At 43.7% G+C, this 16,695-nt stretch overlaps 1 protein-coding gene across 1 annotated transcript in view; it reads left to right on the top strand.

Moving 5' to 3' along the window:
* si:ch211-210g13.5 (inactive phospholipase C-like protein 2) overlaps positions 1-16,695 on the top strand; it is a 64,451-nt gene that overhangs the window by 31,662 nt on the left and 16,094 nt on the right. The window contains exon 2 of the mRNA XM_041957697.1: positions 6,208-8,694. Coding sequence (XP_041813631.1) covers positions 6,208-8,694 — 2,487 coding nt within the window. The remainder of the gene's footprint in view (positions 1-6,207; positions 8,695-16,695) is intronic.

Genomic DNA, 16,695 nt, shown 5'->3' with positions numbered 1-16,695 from the left:
GAACTGGATGTGACCTGACCCTGCAAGAGTCTCTCTCTCTCTGTGCCCGTCTCTCTCTCTCTCTCTCTCTCTGTCATGCTTAGCAACAAGCATGCACACGTGCACACACGCAAACTCACCTGAATTGAGCTTATGAAATGGGTTCTGCAGGAAAATAATTGGCCCCATTGGTGACGCCGGGCAATGGAAAGCATCAGGAATGCAGCTGGGGAGATGGAAGGCGGCGTGATGGAGAAGCCACAGGAGAGCCTGACATCGGCGTGCATGTGTGTGCGCATGAGTGCATTCAAACGTGTGGTGAACTCAGACAGTTGTGATATGATTTATGACCAATACCTGCAAATGAGGCGGTCTCATGGCTGATAGTGGAAATAAATGGACTCTTAAACACAAATGCTTGTGACTGAAATATCTAAGCCGGACGGCAGCACTTGGCGCTTTTTTTTCTTTGGTTGCGCAGCTCGATAGCATTGACCTCCACTCTCTCTGTGGGCCAGTAATTAGTGAGACTGTTTGGTGCGCTTTGGCTTGTTCAAAGTTCTCCGGGGGATTTCCACATATTATCTGAGCACGGAGAGAGTGTTAACAGCAGAACCGGGGCTTTGCATTCGAGTCACAGCAAGCGCCGTGCACAATGGACCACCTGGATGAAAAATGTAAATCCATCGGTGCAGCCGGGCAAGCGCGAGCGTGTCCGCACACACTCAGTTCACACGCACGCTCCCTCTCAGACCTTCGATTTTCTCGCCTATTCACACATTATGTTCGTGTTCTGTGAAACTTGCACTAAGATGGTGTGATGATTTGCACAATGTGCGGCTGAGAGCACCTCTGTGAGAATTAAAGCAGTCGCCCACACGAGAGATTACAGTGACAAACAGTGACAGGCCCGACTTCTCTCTCCCCCCCGACTCTCTTTCCCTCATCCGTCTCTCTTTATTCTCTCCATCCCTCCCTCGCCTCTCCTATTTGCAAAATCTGTATTCAATTTGAAGATGCTTCATTAGCATGACAGATAACAATGCTGTGTTGCCAAGGCAAAATGTTACTGACATTGTATTTATCTCTGCATCCCTCTCTTTCCCCCTATGAGAATTCAGTTTTCGAATTTGATTTAATTTGCTTTATTGGCATTGAGGTTGCACAGCATTGCCAAAACATCTAAACAAATTAAGTTAACATTAAGCTCATTAAACCTGCTCTCTTTCTCCATTTCTGTCAGCCTCTCCTTCTATCTCTCTTTCTTAGCATACATCTACTTCATCTCCCTCTTTTCTCTCTCGCTCTGGATGCTTCTTTCCACCCACTTTTGGGGAGTAGAGTCTGTTAGAGGCTGAATGATGTCTGCCCTAAACTCCATGTGGCAGGATTCAGATGCCAGTTTGTGTTACCATCTTGGATGTGGGAAGGAAGAGGCACTGCGGTGCCTTAGGGGTAGTGGTGGGCGGGGGGGAGTGGGTTGCTATGATGATGACCTACCACCTACCTTATCCATGTAGACTGGGGCTTACTGAGCTGTGAAATCCTTCGAGGCAAAAGCCAGAGCTCGCTGGTTCCTCACTTCTGGTGCCTCTGCAGAGAACAATGTTGCACCAAACAATCGTAATACACATAATAATCAGATCACCTTCACTTGGTGCAATAATTCATTCCATTATTTGTTTATTCTTTGTTGCATATAAAGTTGGGGAAAACCTTCTCTGAGAAGATTCAAGGGAAAAAAATGACATTGATGTTTAATTTATAGACATATTTGAATAAAAATGTGTATATAATTTATATTTTTTTTATTAAACTTTAAATTGTGAAAGTAACTGGAGATGTGAATGCTTCCATTTTTCATCCAGGCAGGCGACGCGACAGCTGCTGTGATGAAAATCATTAATCTGATAATTATAGGGGAAGACGTTTTTTTGCCTTGACTTCGATATTATCACGGAGATTAAAACAGTAATTAGTTACACAAATTAACACTGGACACTCTGGTGGTAACACTTTTACCATCGAAACGCAGTCAGCAGGAGTCTTCGATGTGCCGGTGTGTGTACTTGATGTGTAATGTGGCTTAGCTGTGGTGATGTATGTAGACACTGATCTTATGATCTCCTGGCACACATGCAGGCAAACAGAGCACACATACTCTGACTCACATCTTGGTGAGCACGTCATCAAGACGGCTCTGCTCTGCGCTGCTCTGCTCGGTCTTCACTCCCCATTACCCACGCTCCCCTGTTGCCTTATTCACCGATTCACATTGCACACACACGCACACGAATGACACAGTCGCTCCGTGGGCGAGAGGAGCTGAGCCGTGCCCGACTCCTTTCTGCAGACCCGTTTTGGAGTTGAGATATGATAGGAGCAGGGAGCGGCGGGTGGCAGGCGGCCAGCACGGCCGTGACGAGGAGGTGGGATGGTTTGAGGTTTGGTGGGATGGGGAGGAAGTGGGCCGCGGTGGTGAAAGAGGCAGTTTGCCCAGAGTCCCACAGGAAGACCTTTAGGGGAGAGATTCATCCACCATGTGATCAAAAGGAGGTTGAGCAGCTCAGCACTCTGGACTTATTAACATTTGACAGTCCAGTGGCTGAGAGACGTCGCCTTTTCAGCCTTCAGTGTTAAGCTGCAGCACAATGTTGTGTTTTTCAGTCTGCGGTTGAACAGCATAGTTGTCGCCACATAGGCAGGCAGAGCAAGAGGACTTTTTTAGGTTTGCTTGTGCTCTCTCTGACATAACAAGCGATCCGGCAGCAGAGGAAGTTCTTGGGGTTTTTTTTAGTCGGGGTGCTTTTGTTGCACACGCACACAAGCATGCACTGCGGAGATGAAGCAGGCATTCGTTTTTCTGATAGTGCTGCATTCCAGGACTCACAGCAGACTGCGGGAGAACAGGAAAGCCAACCTGATGTATATTGCTTTTGGAGATATAACATATAATTGGAAATATAGCCATTATAAAATTATACAAAGATAGGAAGTCTATGTGCCTGCGCCCTACAGGACCATTTTAAAGAGTTATTGTTTTGGCATACTCCACTCAGCTGGGTACTGCAGTGTAACAGGCAACCTGAGAACTCATGTTGAATTAGACTAATTGCCTCCCTGGAGTTTAGTTCTCCATGTCGTACTGCACCCAGCGCCAGGGTGTGACAGCAGCGGCGGGAGGGAGAGCGGGTGTGACATACCACTGCCCTTCAGAGGATGTTGGCGGACTCGTCTCGCAGCCTGTCCCGTCCCCAGCAGCTTCACCCTTCCATCAGGGAGTGTTTGACCCAGCCCGGGGCAGCTAGCGTCACCACAGGAAAAGGGATGGGGGAGGTGTGGAGGATTACCAAAATACCCCCACATCGCCGCGGCAACAGCAGAAAACAGCAGCAACAGGCAGTCAAGCCAGATGCACTCAAGCACACACACACACATAAAGAGACATACTGACATCTCTACCAGGAAAGACCCCAGGGGCTGTGGAAAAAAATGATGGGAGAGTGCAACAGAAGCAGGGTCGATCAATGGAAAAAAAGAAGGCTGCATGTAGGAAAATACACAGGCAGAAATTTTCAAAAAAGGCTTAAAACAAATTTGGAAATTTCATGAAAGGGCTTTTGTTATATGTGCATACATTCACAATACAGATTTAACTGACCACACAAGAGATCCTTTCTAATCCTTTACCTATAGGTCACCAGCCGTATGATTAGGATTTAAATTCAATAAATAGAAGTGGACTTGGTTTTGATTGAGAGGCTGGCGCTGAGGTAATAGCGTGTTGTCCTACCTGGATTTCCGGCTAATTGTAACAGCATGTTAATGAGACACAGGATTACCCTCACGCTCTTTGACCCTCTGTGGCTCCAGCACTTCCCTGAAGAAGGCCTGGAAACAATCAAACCTGAACAGATCTCCTCCTCTTGCCACTTGCGCAGTCTGCTTTCTGTCTCTCAGAGCTTTCTTCCACAGTCAATGTAGATGTCCAACTGTTTGATTTGCAAACAGCACAGGAGCAAACCAGAGTAGAGACAAACTGTCTTTTTGGCCTGTTCTACAAATAGGCTGGAGTTGTTAACTGTAGTTTTCTGTCTCGTGGGGCAAAAGGAACAGGCTAGTCAGATTAAGGACCGCAACATTTGGGTTGAAATGTGATCTCTTGAATATGGCCTCCAGATTTTTATATCCCATGACAAGCACTTTAATGGGTTGGGGGTGGATGATTTTTTTGGAGATGCTGTGGTCCGTCTGCCTCTCATATGAAGTGGTCGACAAGTTCTTTTCCCTCCTAGTTATCTCTGTGAAAGAGTTGGAATTGCATTATCCTCCAGCTGAACCAACAGCAACCTTGTTACCCTCACAGCCTTGGCAAGGGTAGATGCATTACCATGTGCCTGTGGGTCTTGGCACTAGCTCTCACAACAATTGCATGCAAGTTTTTCTCAAGGCGGGGAGAAAGCGCTTGAATAAGTCTATTTTAACACATAGTGAGCAACCCTTTTGACCTGGGTGGTCCCAGCATCAATGGGCCACAGCACACCATCTGGTGTAAGACCTGCGAAGGCACTGACTAGAATTTCCAAAAGGTATTTCCTCCCACACTAAAGAATGATTTATATACCTGTTCATTTTTGCCATCTCTTAAGAATTACAGATTCGTAAATTATGATATTGAGTACTTGTGTGTAGGGATATTAGATTGAGGTCGTAAAACAAGGGCAAAACTAGAGAGGGATGATCATGTCATTTCTTCGGCTTTGCATCAAGTGGTGCTCATCAATCGTGATGAGGTGCTGGGCGTCATCTGCCTCTGACCGTCAGTTGGAAGATGGATGGTGCTGAGGTGTTGCACTGTGGCTAGGGTTGAACCATGCTCGGGGGAGATCCATCAGACCTGTGCAGGCAGTCACTGTCTTGGGCGGGAAAACATATTCACTCCTCTGTAGCCCTGGGGTCCTCTGCACTGTTTAGCTTTCATACTTCAAACGAAAGCTGATCAACAGACATGGAACAAGGGAGAAAACTGACATTAGGTCTCTTTGGTTACATTTATTTCATATTAGAGGTCTTGCAAGTCATGAAACATCAACAATAGATGTTTTCACTTTTTTAAGCAAATTTGTCCTCGGTGAGTTTCAGCAATGACAGCCTGAAAGCTTTTTGTCTAGGATCTTTAATATGTAACAGTAAATTGTGCATTGGTTTAGTTTTGATTTTAATGTAACTTTCTCTGTTGTATGCATTATTCAGCAGGCACACTGTCCAAGCCCTTAACCAGGCCATCTGCGTTCAGGCTATTTAGCTAACCACATACTCTTGTGGAAATAGGGCATCTGTCAGCTTTCCGCCAGTTAGGCTCAAGACACAAAAGCTGCAAAAGTTCAGCCATGTCATATCAGGTGGTGTGTGGAGCCTCTGTTCTGCTACTTTCACAAATTTTAGGAAGACAGTCTCCTCAGAGCTTTAACAAACATAGCAGTGTCCTTGGAAATGGCTGACAAGAAATGTATTTATGAGAAGTTGCCCACAGGTTGGACATTCAACCACATCTCAATTGCAGTTGTAAGGTAACTTGAAACAGATTTTAAAGTCCTTAACTTTGTTTGAGAGATGAACCCATTGTGACTTGAGCCAACCTGAAATCTTATCTCCACTTTTGTACCCTATCATTACAGCAAACAGTCCTATTTTAAAAAGAAACAGACCTCATGCACTACATTACAGTTTGCCTCAAAGGAAAACCCAAGAAGATACTCTGCCTTCACATGAAATTATGCAATTTAAAATATGAGCATAATTATTATTCAAGGAGATGTGTATTTTAAATAAGCATGCAATTATCTGATGATATCGGCCTGTCATTGATATATACATTTTTTGCCATTTTAACTATCATATGTCAAGGCCCCACATGGTGCCTGTCCACCACTGAGTCTCATCTCCATAGATGTTTTGCTCATCACTGAGTATCAAAAAAATAAAAGACTGAATTAAATTAAGCTGTTGATAACTGCGTGTCTGTCATATTTGTGTGTTCAGCAACTCAGCACAATTTACTGATGGAAATGGTGTATCATGTCCATTATTACCTTTTAGCAGCGTAACAGCTTGTGTTCAGATTTAGGATTTTTCTTTAAGGATTCAATGTGCATGAATCTATCTATGTGCAAAGTAACCAAGAAATCCTTCTCCACCCCAACCCTCCCCCACCCCTTCTGTTTCCAGGATGGTTCCAAACAGAGGCAGGTGAGGAAGAAAACGGTGTCCTTCAGCTCGATGCCAAGTGACCGCAAGATCAACAGCACAGCTGCTTGCATGGCCTTCATGATGGAGGGTTGTGAAATGAAAAAGGTGCGCTCCAACTCACGCATGTACAACCGCTATTTCCTGCTGGATCCAGACATGCACTGGCTCCGTTGGGAGCCATCCAAGAAGGATTCAGAGAAGGCTAAACTGGAGATCAAGGGCATTAAGGAGGTCCGTTTGGGAAAGAAAACTCCTGTTCTGCGCAGCAATGGTCTCTCAGACCAGTTCCCTGATGAATGCGCCTTCTCAATCATCTATGGCGATAACTATGAGTCCTTAGATCTGGTAGCCAGTTCCGCAGATATTGTGAGCACTTGGGTGATGGGCCTGAGGTATCTGGTGTCTTATGGCCGGCACACCGTGGACATGGTGGAACCCAGCCAACCAAGTCTACGAACATCATGGATTGGCTCTGTGTTTGAGCTAGCAGATATGGAAAAGGAAGGACACATAGACCTGTTCAGGGCCACCCAGATAATCAAGGGGCTCAACCCTGGAATGAAAGAGTCCAGGATAGAGCTGAAGTTCAAGGAGCTCCAGAAAGCTAAAGACCAATATGGAGAGGCAATTAACATGGACACCTTCGTGGAGGCCTACTGTGAGCTCTGCACACGGCCAGAAATTTTCTTCCTGCTGGTGCAGTTCTCTAGTAACAAGGAGTACCTAGACAGTAAAGATCTGATGCTGTTCGTAGAGGTAGAGCAGGGTGTGGAAGGTGTAACGGAGGACATGTGCAGGGACATTGTTCAGAAATTTGAGCCATCTGCTGAAGGCAGGGAAAGGGGCTACCTCTCCATTGATGGCTTTACACACTACCTCCTCTCCTCCGAATGCCACATCTTTGACCCCCAGCACAAACGTGTGTGCCAGGATATGAACCAGCCTCTGTCCCACTACTACATCAACTCGTCACACAATGCCTCCCTTCTGGAAGATCATTTCTGGGGTTCGTCAGACATCAGCAGCTACATCCGAGCTCTAAGGATGGGCTGTCGCAGCATTGAGGTCATTGTATGGGACGGCCCTGATAATGAGCCAGTAGTGTATGTAGGTAGTTCTGTAGCCTCACATCTAGCTTTCTCAAAAGTCCTGGACATTATAAACCAATATGCTTTTGAGAGCTCAGAGTATCCTCTGATTCTCTGCTTAGTGACCCACTGTTGCATCCCCCAGCAGAGGGTCATGGCGCAGCACATGAAGAAGATCCTAGGGGACAAGCTGTATGTTGATCCTCCCAAAAAGGAGGAAAACTATCTACCCTCCCCTGAGAAACTCAAAGGTAAAATCCTCCTCAAGGGGAAGAGGCTACCACCCGGCTGCACTGACGCTGAGGGGGATGTAACCGATGAGGAGGAGGGACTGGAAATGTCCCGAAGAGTGGGAGCTGATGAGAAGGACCACCTAAATGGCTTAGGCTACAAGAGACTCAAACTGTGCCGGGAGCTCTCTGATCTTGTATCTCTCTGCAAGTCCGTCCAATTTAGGGACTTTGAGATCTCTAAGAGGGACCAGAAATACTGGGAGATTTGCTCCTTCAATGAAGTAGATGCAAACAGGTTTGCCAATGAGTTCCCAGAAGAATTTGTTTGTTACAACAAGCGATTTCTCTCCAGGGTATATCCCACACCTATGAGAATTGATGCCAGCAACATGAACCCCCAGGATTTCTGGAAGTGTGGCTGCCAGATTGTGGCCATGAACTACCAGACACCAGGCCTGATGATGGACCTCAACCTAGGTTGGTTCAGGCAAAATGGCAACTGCGGGTATGTTTTGCGGCCAGCCATCATGAGGGAGGAGGTGTCCTACTTCAGTGCCAACGCACGGGACTCCCTGCCAGGAGTGTCGGCCCAACTTCTTCACATAAAAGTCATCAGTGGGCAGAATCTGCCCAAGCCTCGCGGCTCTGCTGCTAAGGGTGATGTGGTGGAGCCTTACATATATGTGGAGATCCACGGCATCCCAGCCGACTGTGCTGAACAAAGAACCAAGACTGTGTCCCAGAATGGTGACAACCCTATTTTTGATGAGAGTTTTGAATTCCAGATCAATTTACCAGAACTTGCAGTACTGCGCTTTGTGGTGCTGGACGATGACTACATTGGAGATGAGTTCATTGGCCAGTACACCATCCCATTTGAGTGCCTACAGCCAGGCTATAGACATGTCCCCCTACAATCTCTGACAGGAGAGTTCCTACCCAACACCACCCTGTTTGTCCATGTAGCCATCACCAACAGGCGAGGTGGAGGAAAGGCACATAAGAGGGGTCTGTCTGTCAGGAAGGGTAGGAAGGCCCGGGAGTACACCACCACCAAGACCACAGGGATCAAGGTAGTGGACGAGCTCTTCAGAGCATCCACCCAGCCCCTCAGGGAGGCCACAGACCTCAGAGAAAATGTGCAGGTAAGGAACTACATGCTTGCTTTTTCCAAATTAATATGTATAAACATTATCACACAACCGTTATTAATATTAATAGTGTCACATTGGGTTGTCTCGAGATCATTCTCTACCAGTTACTTAACTCCATCATCTCTGTTTCTTAGCACTGCACTTCTTTTTTTCAGACTGAGCCGTTGATCCAGGTAGATTGGGTGTTCAGTTCGTCACGGTGTCAAATATGCATTACGCATTCTGTTGTTTCTAACAGAGGAGCGTTAATGGGCACCTCTGCTGAGTACAACATTGGTGCTCTGAATACAGAATACATTCTTAGGAAAACGTGACAGTACTTTTTTTTACGGGATAACACTCACAGATCCAAATCCAACATTTCCAAGTCTCTGCACATTCTGTAGATGCTTGATGGAAGCCGCCTGTCACTCCCATTCTCTTTAAAAACAAAAGAAGAAGAAGAAGAAGATGTACAGAACAGATCATTGATGCATCAACTTCAAAAGCTCCTTCCAGTAGTAATTTAAATGTAATGGAAATGAGCTTTTTATAATATGCAACATTTTATGTGCCTGTAGAAGTTTCTGTATAAACGAGTAAAGAAATAAAGAAACCAAAATCATCAAAATCATTAATGTTCATGCTCTGCATAATTTGTAAGTAAGTAATTCATAAGATATGCTGAACATTATAATATGATGTAGCAGTACATGAAGGTCATATAATGCCAAAAGAGTGAAGAACAGGAACGTGTTCAGTAAGTTTCATGGTTATTTGCACATTGTGTTTTTAAGTTAGAGTATGAAAAGGCAGAAAAACCTTTTGCAGCAAATAAAGCTGCAGAAGCTTTTATTGCTTCAGTAGGTCCAAACTGATGTGAGTGTTTCTGATTGGACTCATTTCACTTGCTGTTGTGGATAGAGGCTGGTCGCTAATTGTGCTCTATTAATGTTGTAGAAGAGAGCGGTAATAAAGTGACATTGCTGTACAATTATGAGCTTTATGAATAGTGTAATCATTAAACAGGGACGATTGCTGCCCAGGGGAGAGGACTGGGTTGCTCGGCACTTAGTGCACTACTTTAAAAGTCGTCCAGATGAGCAAATGAAGATTAGTAACCATGGTGTATGTTGGGCTCATGACCAGTAGCAGAAGCCTTTCTGTGCGTTTATAATTTTGTTTATGATGAGTGAAGGGTGTGATACAGAGCTGGGACCAGGGAGAGACGGAGAGCCTTTTGCATGTTGTGTTGTTTGGTTGTCACTTTACAGTTGTCTTCACTGACAGCTAGGAAGATGAAAACAGTCTTGTACACTGTAAGTAGTGAAAAACTGATAAAAGGTAAACACATACCATTTATTTATGTGGTGCTTCTTCAGATGTATGTAAAAGTGCTTTGATAATCATCTCACCAAACAGGATTACTTACCTACTTGAGTACATACTTTCAGCAATCTTCTTGCAAAACAATGCAAAATAAATAACTGGTCATGTTCAAAGCACAAGCACCATAAAATGAAAAGGTAAGCATAAAGGACAAGAAGACCCTGACTGTTAAATAAGGCAGTAGTGAACAAGAATGAAAGGATCATTATTCTTATATCCAAAGTCTAATTAAAACTAATACTGAAAGGGTCATTTCACACAGTTGAACATGGCAAAACCTTCATGTCCTTCATCCTTTTAAAAAAAAGAACACCAAAAATAAGAAAAACCTCTTCTCTCTTCTCCATCATATATTAATAATATATATAACCGAGCTGACAAATCTGATTACTGATAATTTTCTCTGATTTCCTGCCTGAACCTGATATCTGCAGCAACCTGTTGACTTTTGCACATGCAGCCAATGCAGGAAGAATGCATCCTCATTAAAGTCAAAAATGTAATCTTGATGTGTTGTATAAAAAGGCAGAAAATTAGACAGACTCATGCACCATATGTTCCCCCAGAAGCTAATGTAACACACTGCTTTATGTGTATCCAGGTCATAAATTCAGAAAGCAGTAACCTCAGTCTAATGGCACAGCAAACAAAAGACAAGAGATGTGATTAGAGATGCTGTGGCATGCTGTCATAGATTTTTCACTTGTGGATATAGGCAGGTTCTGAAAAAGGATCATTTTCCTCTCCGAGACCCCAATAGAGAGAAAAATATGTTTGTATTCGGGAGGTGAAATTGATCCTGCCATTTTAGAGGTAGTAGCATTAGCACATTACAGCCTGAATGGCATAAGAGGAAGGTAATTTCAGGAAAATCATTGGAAATAAATCTGTGTGAATACTAGCAGTTAATGAGCAACCCTGACAAAAAAGTGTTTCCTCTCTAGTCAAAAGATTATGATATTTTGGCACAATCAAAGTGTTGCTTGTTTGAATAATCTAAATGAATGACTAACGGGTTGTCATGATTAGGTCCTAATCTTTGCTCTGGTGTGAGTCACCATGGGAATGTTTCATGAATAACACATGGAATATGGCTCAGTGTGAAGTGTCAGATATGCAGGACTGACATCAGACACATCCTAACTTTCGTAAAACTCCAATCAGCTAACTTATGCTAAATATGGAAATAATCACAGGCATGCCATGTGTCACAGCTGACACTTTAATCTGTTCTGTAGCTTCGAGTCATCTCTCATAACAAATGGCTTCAGAATCTAATCTATAGGCTTACATGAGGAGTGGCAGCGTACGATTGGATGTGAGTCGGTGTCTTTTAACCTGATCAAACAACGCTGCTGCCATCAAACAACAATATCCTCAGGTTTGAAATGTAAATTCTACTTTTTTGAAATGAAGAGATGAAAGTTTGATGAAATTAATGAAAGAGGTGAAATTGAGAGGGAAGGCTTCAAAGGGGATAAATTGAGGTGTTTTTAGAATAAGACCTTTGTCTTTTAAATGTTAAAAAAATGGGGACATTTGAAAGCTTTGTTGAAGCCACCTGTGTGGGGTCTGGCACCTTGGATCTGGTGGGAGCTGGAGGCCAGAAACAACAAGCTTGGCCACAAGGGTTGAGCGATATGATGATATACTGTATACCAAAAAATACTTTCATTTTATCCTCTATTTTTATTTCATTTTGCTGCAACTCACAGTCTTTATAGCAAACAGAAAATGTGCTATATCATGACATGTATAAGTATCTGGATATGACATGATTTACAGAATATGGAGATATGAGACCTCTGACATGAAGCCACGATTAGACGTCAGCACGAAAAAGAAATGTCTTCTGTACTATACCGCACACAGCCTGAGCCATGAAAGCAGTGCGCACACACACTTCAGATGTCACCGCCAAAAGTGATATTTCACCTCACTAAGCTCTTTTCAGACTCCTTTTATCCTCTAACAGCAAAGCTTCAAGGTGGTCTGCTTTGAATAATAACACGAAGACGAGTGTGTTTGACTATTAAAGAGACTGAGGAGATCCATGAACATTGACCAGCCGGCAGAAACATGGCAGCCCATCAGCCATGTTTCATATGTGGATCGAGGCAGCAAATCAATTATTTCTGCGCGAGACTTGAATGAAGTCCTTCCCGGAGTGCTGCTGCCCATGAACCTCATAAAGTGTTGATGGAGCTGGAGGAGAGCTGGGAGCCTGGAGTTTCTTTTTATTTGCTTAAAAGAGTGTGTGCCACCACAAGCACATTCACTCAACTCTGTGGGCCAGAGAAAAGAAGGAGGGAGATGCACAGATAGAAGCATGGAGAGAGGGAGGGAGGAAAACGGGAACAAAAGCAGTGTTGTAAGTGGACACAGAGCTCTCATTTAGGGAATGTTGGGAGGGGAGTGAAGTGGGGGAGGGGGAGTAATTAAAAACATAAGCCTCTCATTGGGTTTTTTCTTTAACACCACAGCTTCGCTTTTATTGTACAGCAGTTACTGAAAAACATTCACGGATGTGGTCCTGTACACACACATGGTGTTATACAAAGCATCATGAATGCTAATAGCTTCAGCTGAGACGTAAACACGTGCACTGGCACATGCTCGCAGCTCGCACACGTAATCACACCATGTTTTTTTAATCCAGAGCCCCAGAGCCCCAGTGCCGTCCCGCGTCCACTGTCGCGTTTCCTCGTCGGCCCAAGAGGCGTTAACTGCGTCTGAGGCTCCGCATGCAGATTCAGATACAGACACCGACTTTGTCCCCTCGGCCACCCTCTCTGTCTACAGGAAGGTCGGGCCACGCAGTGACAGCACATCCTCTCGGGCAGGGGGTGGTGGGGTGGATTTTTCTGCAGGCCTGGAGGTCTAGCCCAGGGAGACAGCTGGTTCCCACACTGCAGAGAGCAGAGTGTGTGGACGGACTCCCAAATACCAGCGCTGGCTTGTTCTGCCTCTGCTTTTCCCTGCATCTCTTATTCTCTCTCACGCCCTCTTACCTGACTTGTGTTTCTTCAGTGCTTCTCGTCACTCCTCTTGTCTCTTCGCAGTTTCAGACTTGGCTCTTTTCTCTTCTTTCACCTCGCTCTGTCAATCTCTCTTTTCTGCTTGTCTTTTGACCAAAGCTGCCCGATGTTGTGCCGTGTGAAAAGCAGAAGGCCTGATTTGGTTGCTTCAGGGTTTTTTTTAATGGGTTTATATGAGGTACTTCTCTATCGTGTAATCCCTCCAGTAAATGTCTGGCCCCCAGTTTGAAGAAGCAGGCAACGTGGAGGCACTGATGCAAAGCAATGTGGTGCTGTGGATGGGGGTAGGCAGCTAAACAAATTTTAGCCCCCTATAAGAAGACCCACCTAAAATAATCTGTATCTATTTTCACCTCCTTATTTAATTACGGCATGCACTTGAACTTATATAGATTTTTTTCAGGTGAATTAACATGTAGCCTATCAGAGGTTTTTTCCGCCCTGCGGTTACACATTAACCCTGCTCAACCACTGTTTATAAACTGTATACATGCAGCATATGTTACAAGACATTTCCATGTCTAATTTATATATTTACATTTGCCACAAGGCATCCTATAGCACATCCGTAGCTGGTGTAGAAAAAGGTAATGAATGTTTGTTAACCTCATATATATGTCTCTGTCGGTTTTGTAAATATTAACATTTTACACCTGCCTGGAAATCCTTACTTCACTGTAAAATCTGTTACAAAATGCTTTATTAAGGCGTCACAGCATACAATTAATGAAGCACTGTGGTGCTACAGAGAAGCTTGTTTGCTGCAGACCCCAGAAAAGATCAAAGCAACACTATTCTTCCTTATTTTCACTGAAAGTACCATTCAAATTGTCATTTCATATCCCAATCACAATATCAACCCAGGAAATCAATGAGTTAACCCAGCGGAGTTTAGAAAACGCAATATTTGTATATTTTATTGTTTGTGTGTAGATTAGGTGATATAATGTTTAAAGCAGAAGATTAAAACGTCCCGCAAAATTCACAGTCAAAGAGCAAATAATTATTTTCAATTGTAATTTTACTCGAATAATTGTTTAAGATGTTCCTACTTTGCAACAATGGAAATAATAGAAATCATCAGAAGATGGAGACAAACAATCTCCTGTATGATGGGTCCCTAGAAAATGTTCTCTCTACAGCTGTTTTACTGACATATTCACTGAAATACAACTCATAATTATTTTCAGGGATGAAGCAAAAGCACAGGAATTATTAGTTTGGATTTTTATTCTTAAGCTGGAAAACATGGAATGAGTGGCATAAAATAGGTGAGATGCCACAAGTCCAAAGAGCTGGCGTTTAGCTGGAACCACAGCATTTGAAGAGCCTGGCCAGCCCGCATCTCTTTTCCTTTTTGGACCAACATCTCCGTCATTCTCCAGCTCATTCTGCAGCTCTCGGCCCCTGTGGGTTCTGTGCCACTGGTACTTTGTTGGAGCCCTTTTCACCATCCCAGGAGTTTTCAGACTCAGGGCCTGCTGCACGTTTGCAGCCGCGTGTGCGCTTTGCTGCTTCTGCTCCTCCTTTGCCGTGTCCGTTTTTTCAATCAGACCTGCAACATTGTTTTCAGAGGTCACCAGGTCATGGTGTGCCTTCTCCAGCTCAGTTGTCAGTGTTGCGATCCTCTCCTCTGCAGCTTCGAGTCTACAATCAGACGGGCACTGCTTCATTTGTGCTTTTTCCAGCCGATTTCTTAGAAGAGCATTTTTTCTCTTCATCTGTGTCAATTGATCCTCCGGGACATCAGGCTTGACCTGACAGCCGAGGTCTTTGGTGTTGCTGTTTGTGGCTTCCAGTTTTTTCTTTTGCTGGGCCTCCATATTTCTTCCCTGCTTTGGTTTTTCTACTTTATGTTTTAAAGATATTATCTAACGTGGCTGTGAAACTACTGACCGATCAGGCAGAGCAGTTACCTGGTAAAGTGCCTGTGTGACGTCACAGGAACATTCTGTGCAATTTAAGAATTCTCAGATTCCATTTTTTTTCTTTTTTTAAACATGAACAAAGTTGTAACAAAACAAACAACAATAAAATCATGAGGTCTTTAGGTTTTCAGTTTCTTTAACTGTCTGTATGAATGTCGATCTTGTCAGATAGCAGTAACAGAATGTGAAATCAATCATCAGAAAAACATTTCTGCAGCAGTGGCAAGTTTGTGCCTCATGTGTAATCACACATTTCACATTTTGCATCAATGCCATTATATATGTTATATTACTGCACATTTCATTTAATTGTCAGTGCCAAACACTCCAGTATAGTAATGGTAATCAGATATGAGCCACAGACAGAGAGCGGCACCTGCATTAGTGCCAGTGATCTGGTTTTTTTTTTGTTTTTTTTTTTGAGCAAATCACTTTTGTTTCAGTTAATGTCCACCAGGCACAGCCCCTTACTGAGGGAGGTTTCACTGTGAAAAGAGATATATGTGTGTGTGTGTGTGTGTTTTAGGGCTCCCACCATATAATTAACATTAAAACTTTTGTTTGGATAAAAATGTAATGTTTGAAGTGTTCCAGCCTGTCAAAAGGCTGCGCATCAGACCGCTAAAAAGTCATTGGCTTTGTGGTTTAGCAGCAGGCCCATCAAGCTTGACCATCTGACCTATCAATAAACTATGCTAATAAATAGAAATGGAGGATGATGCTGGCTGACCACATAATCATGACAATGAAGCATCTGATAAGCAGTGTGTGTATTCTATGCTGTAAACAGCAAAATTACCAACAGATTAAGGCTGTCGCAGCCTGTGTAAAAACAACACTGATGCATATTCTACGAATGATACTTAATCCCTAATTTTACACTGGACTTGACAGCAGTGTAGTCGTAGTATTTTTGGATTTTACTCTACATTACACAGCTTCAGTGTTCAGTGCCGACAAACAAGCACTTGTTTATGACCAAAACATGATGACTTTAGCTAACGCTGTAAATTCCCACACTGGCTGAAGAATAAAATGCAGCGAGAGGCACTTGTCTAGTTTCTGGAGTTGCAAAGCCTTTGAACCGAGACTTTCAGAAACTCTGGCTTTGGTGGACTGGAAAGCAGGCTGGCCCAGGATTGATGAAGAGTGAGCAAAACAGAGGGGAAGTGAGGCTGGCAGCATGTTCCAAATTCAATTTAATTCAATGTCTTCTGGCTGACAAAATGTGGAGAGGAGGAGCTCATGGTTCGAATAACTTTGTGATTGACGGCAGACCTGCTTTGCTAAAAAGATTTGCTATCAGTAATAGAATAGAATAAACAGGACATGTTGAGATTGAGACTTCTTTATTTATCTTGCAGCAAAGAGTTAAAATGTCCATTGGTCAATGCAGGAACAGGAACATAAGGAGACGAATGCTTTGGTATTTGCTTAATATTTGATAGTTTTAGGCTGGATTTTTGCAGTGAGAGAAGAAAAAGGGACATGTGTTGAAAAAAGCCACAGAGAAAATGTGAGAAAAGAGAAATAAAGGAATAGAGGGATGAGTAACTGAATGTTCTTAGCACCTCCAGGAAGTGGCCAGTTTGGCTCCAGAGCCTCTGGGCTGTTGAATGAGCACGCTGACGTTATGGGAAACCGATAATTTTACTGTC

Source organism: Chelmon rostratus, chromosome 17 (genome assembly GCF_017976325.1).
Source record: "Chelmon rostratus isolate fCheRos1 chromosome 17, fCheRos1.pri, whole genome shotgun sequence".
In the NCBI taxonomy this organism is placed as follows: domain Eukaryota; kingdom Metazoa; phylum Chordata; class Actinopteri; order Chaetodontiformes; family Chaetodontidae; genus Chelmon; species Chelmon rostratus.
Note: the sequence above shows the minus strand (reverse complement) of the source record. Positions and strands in the feature narration are given on the sequence as shown.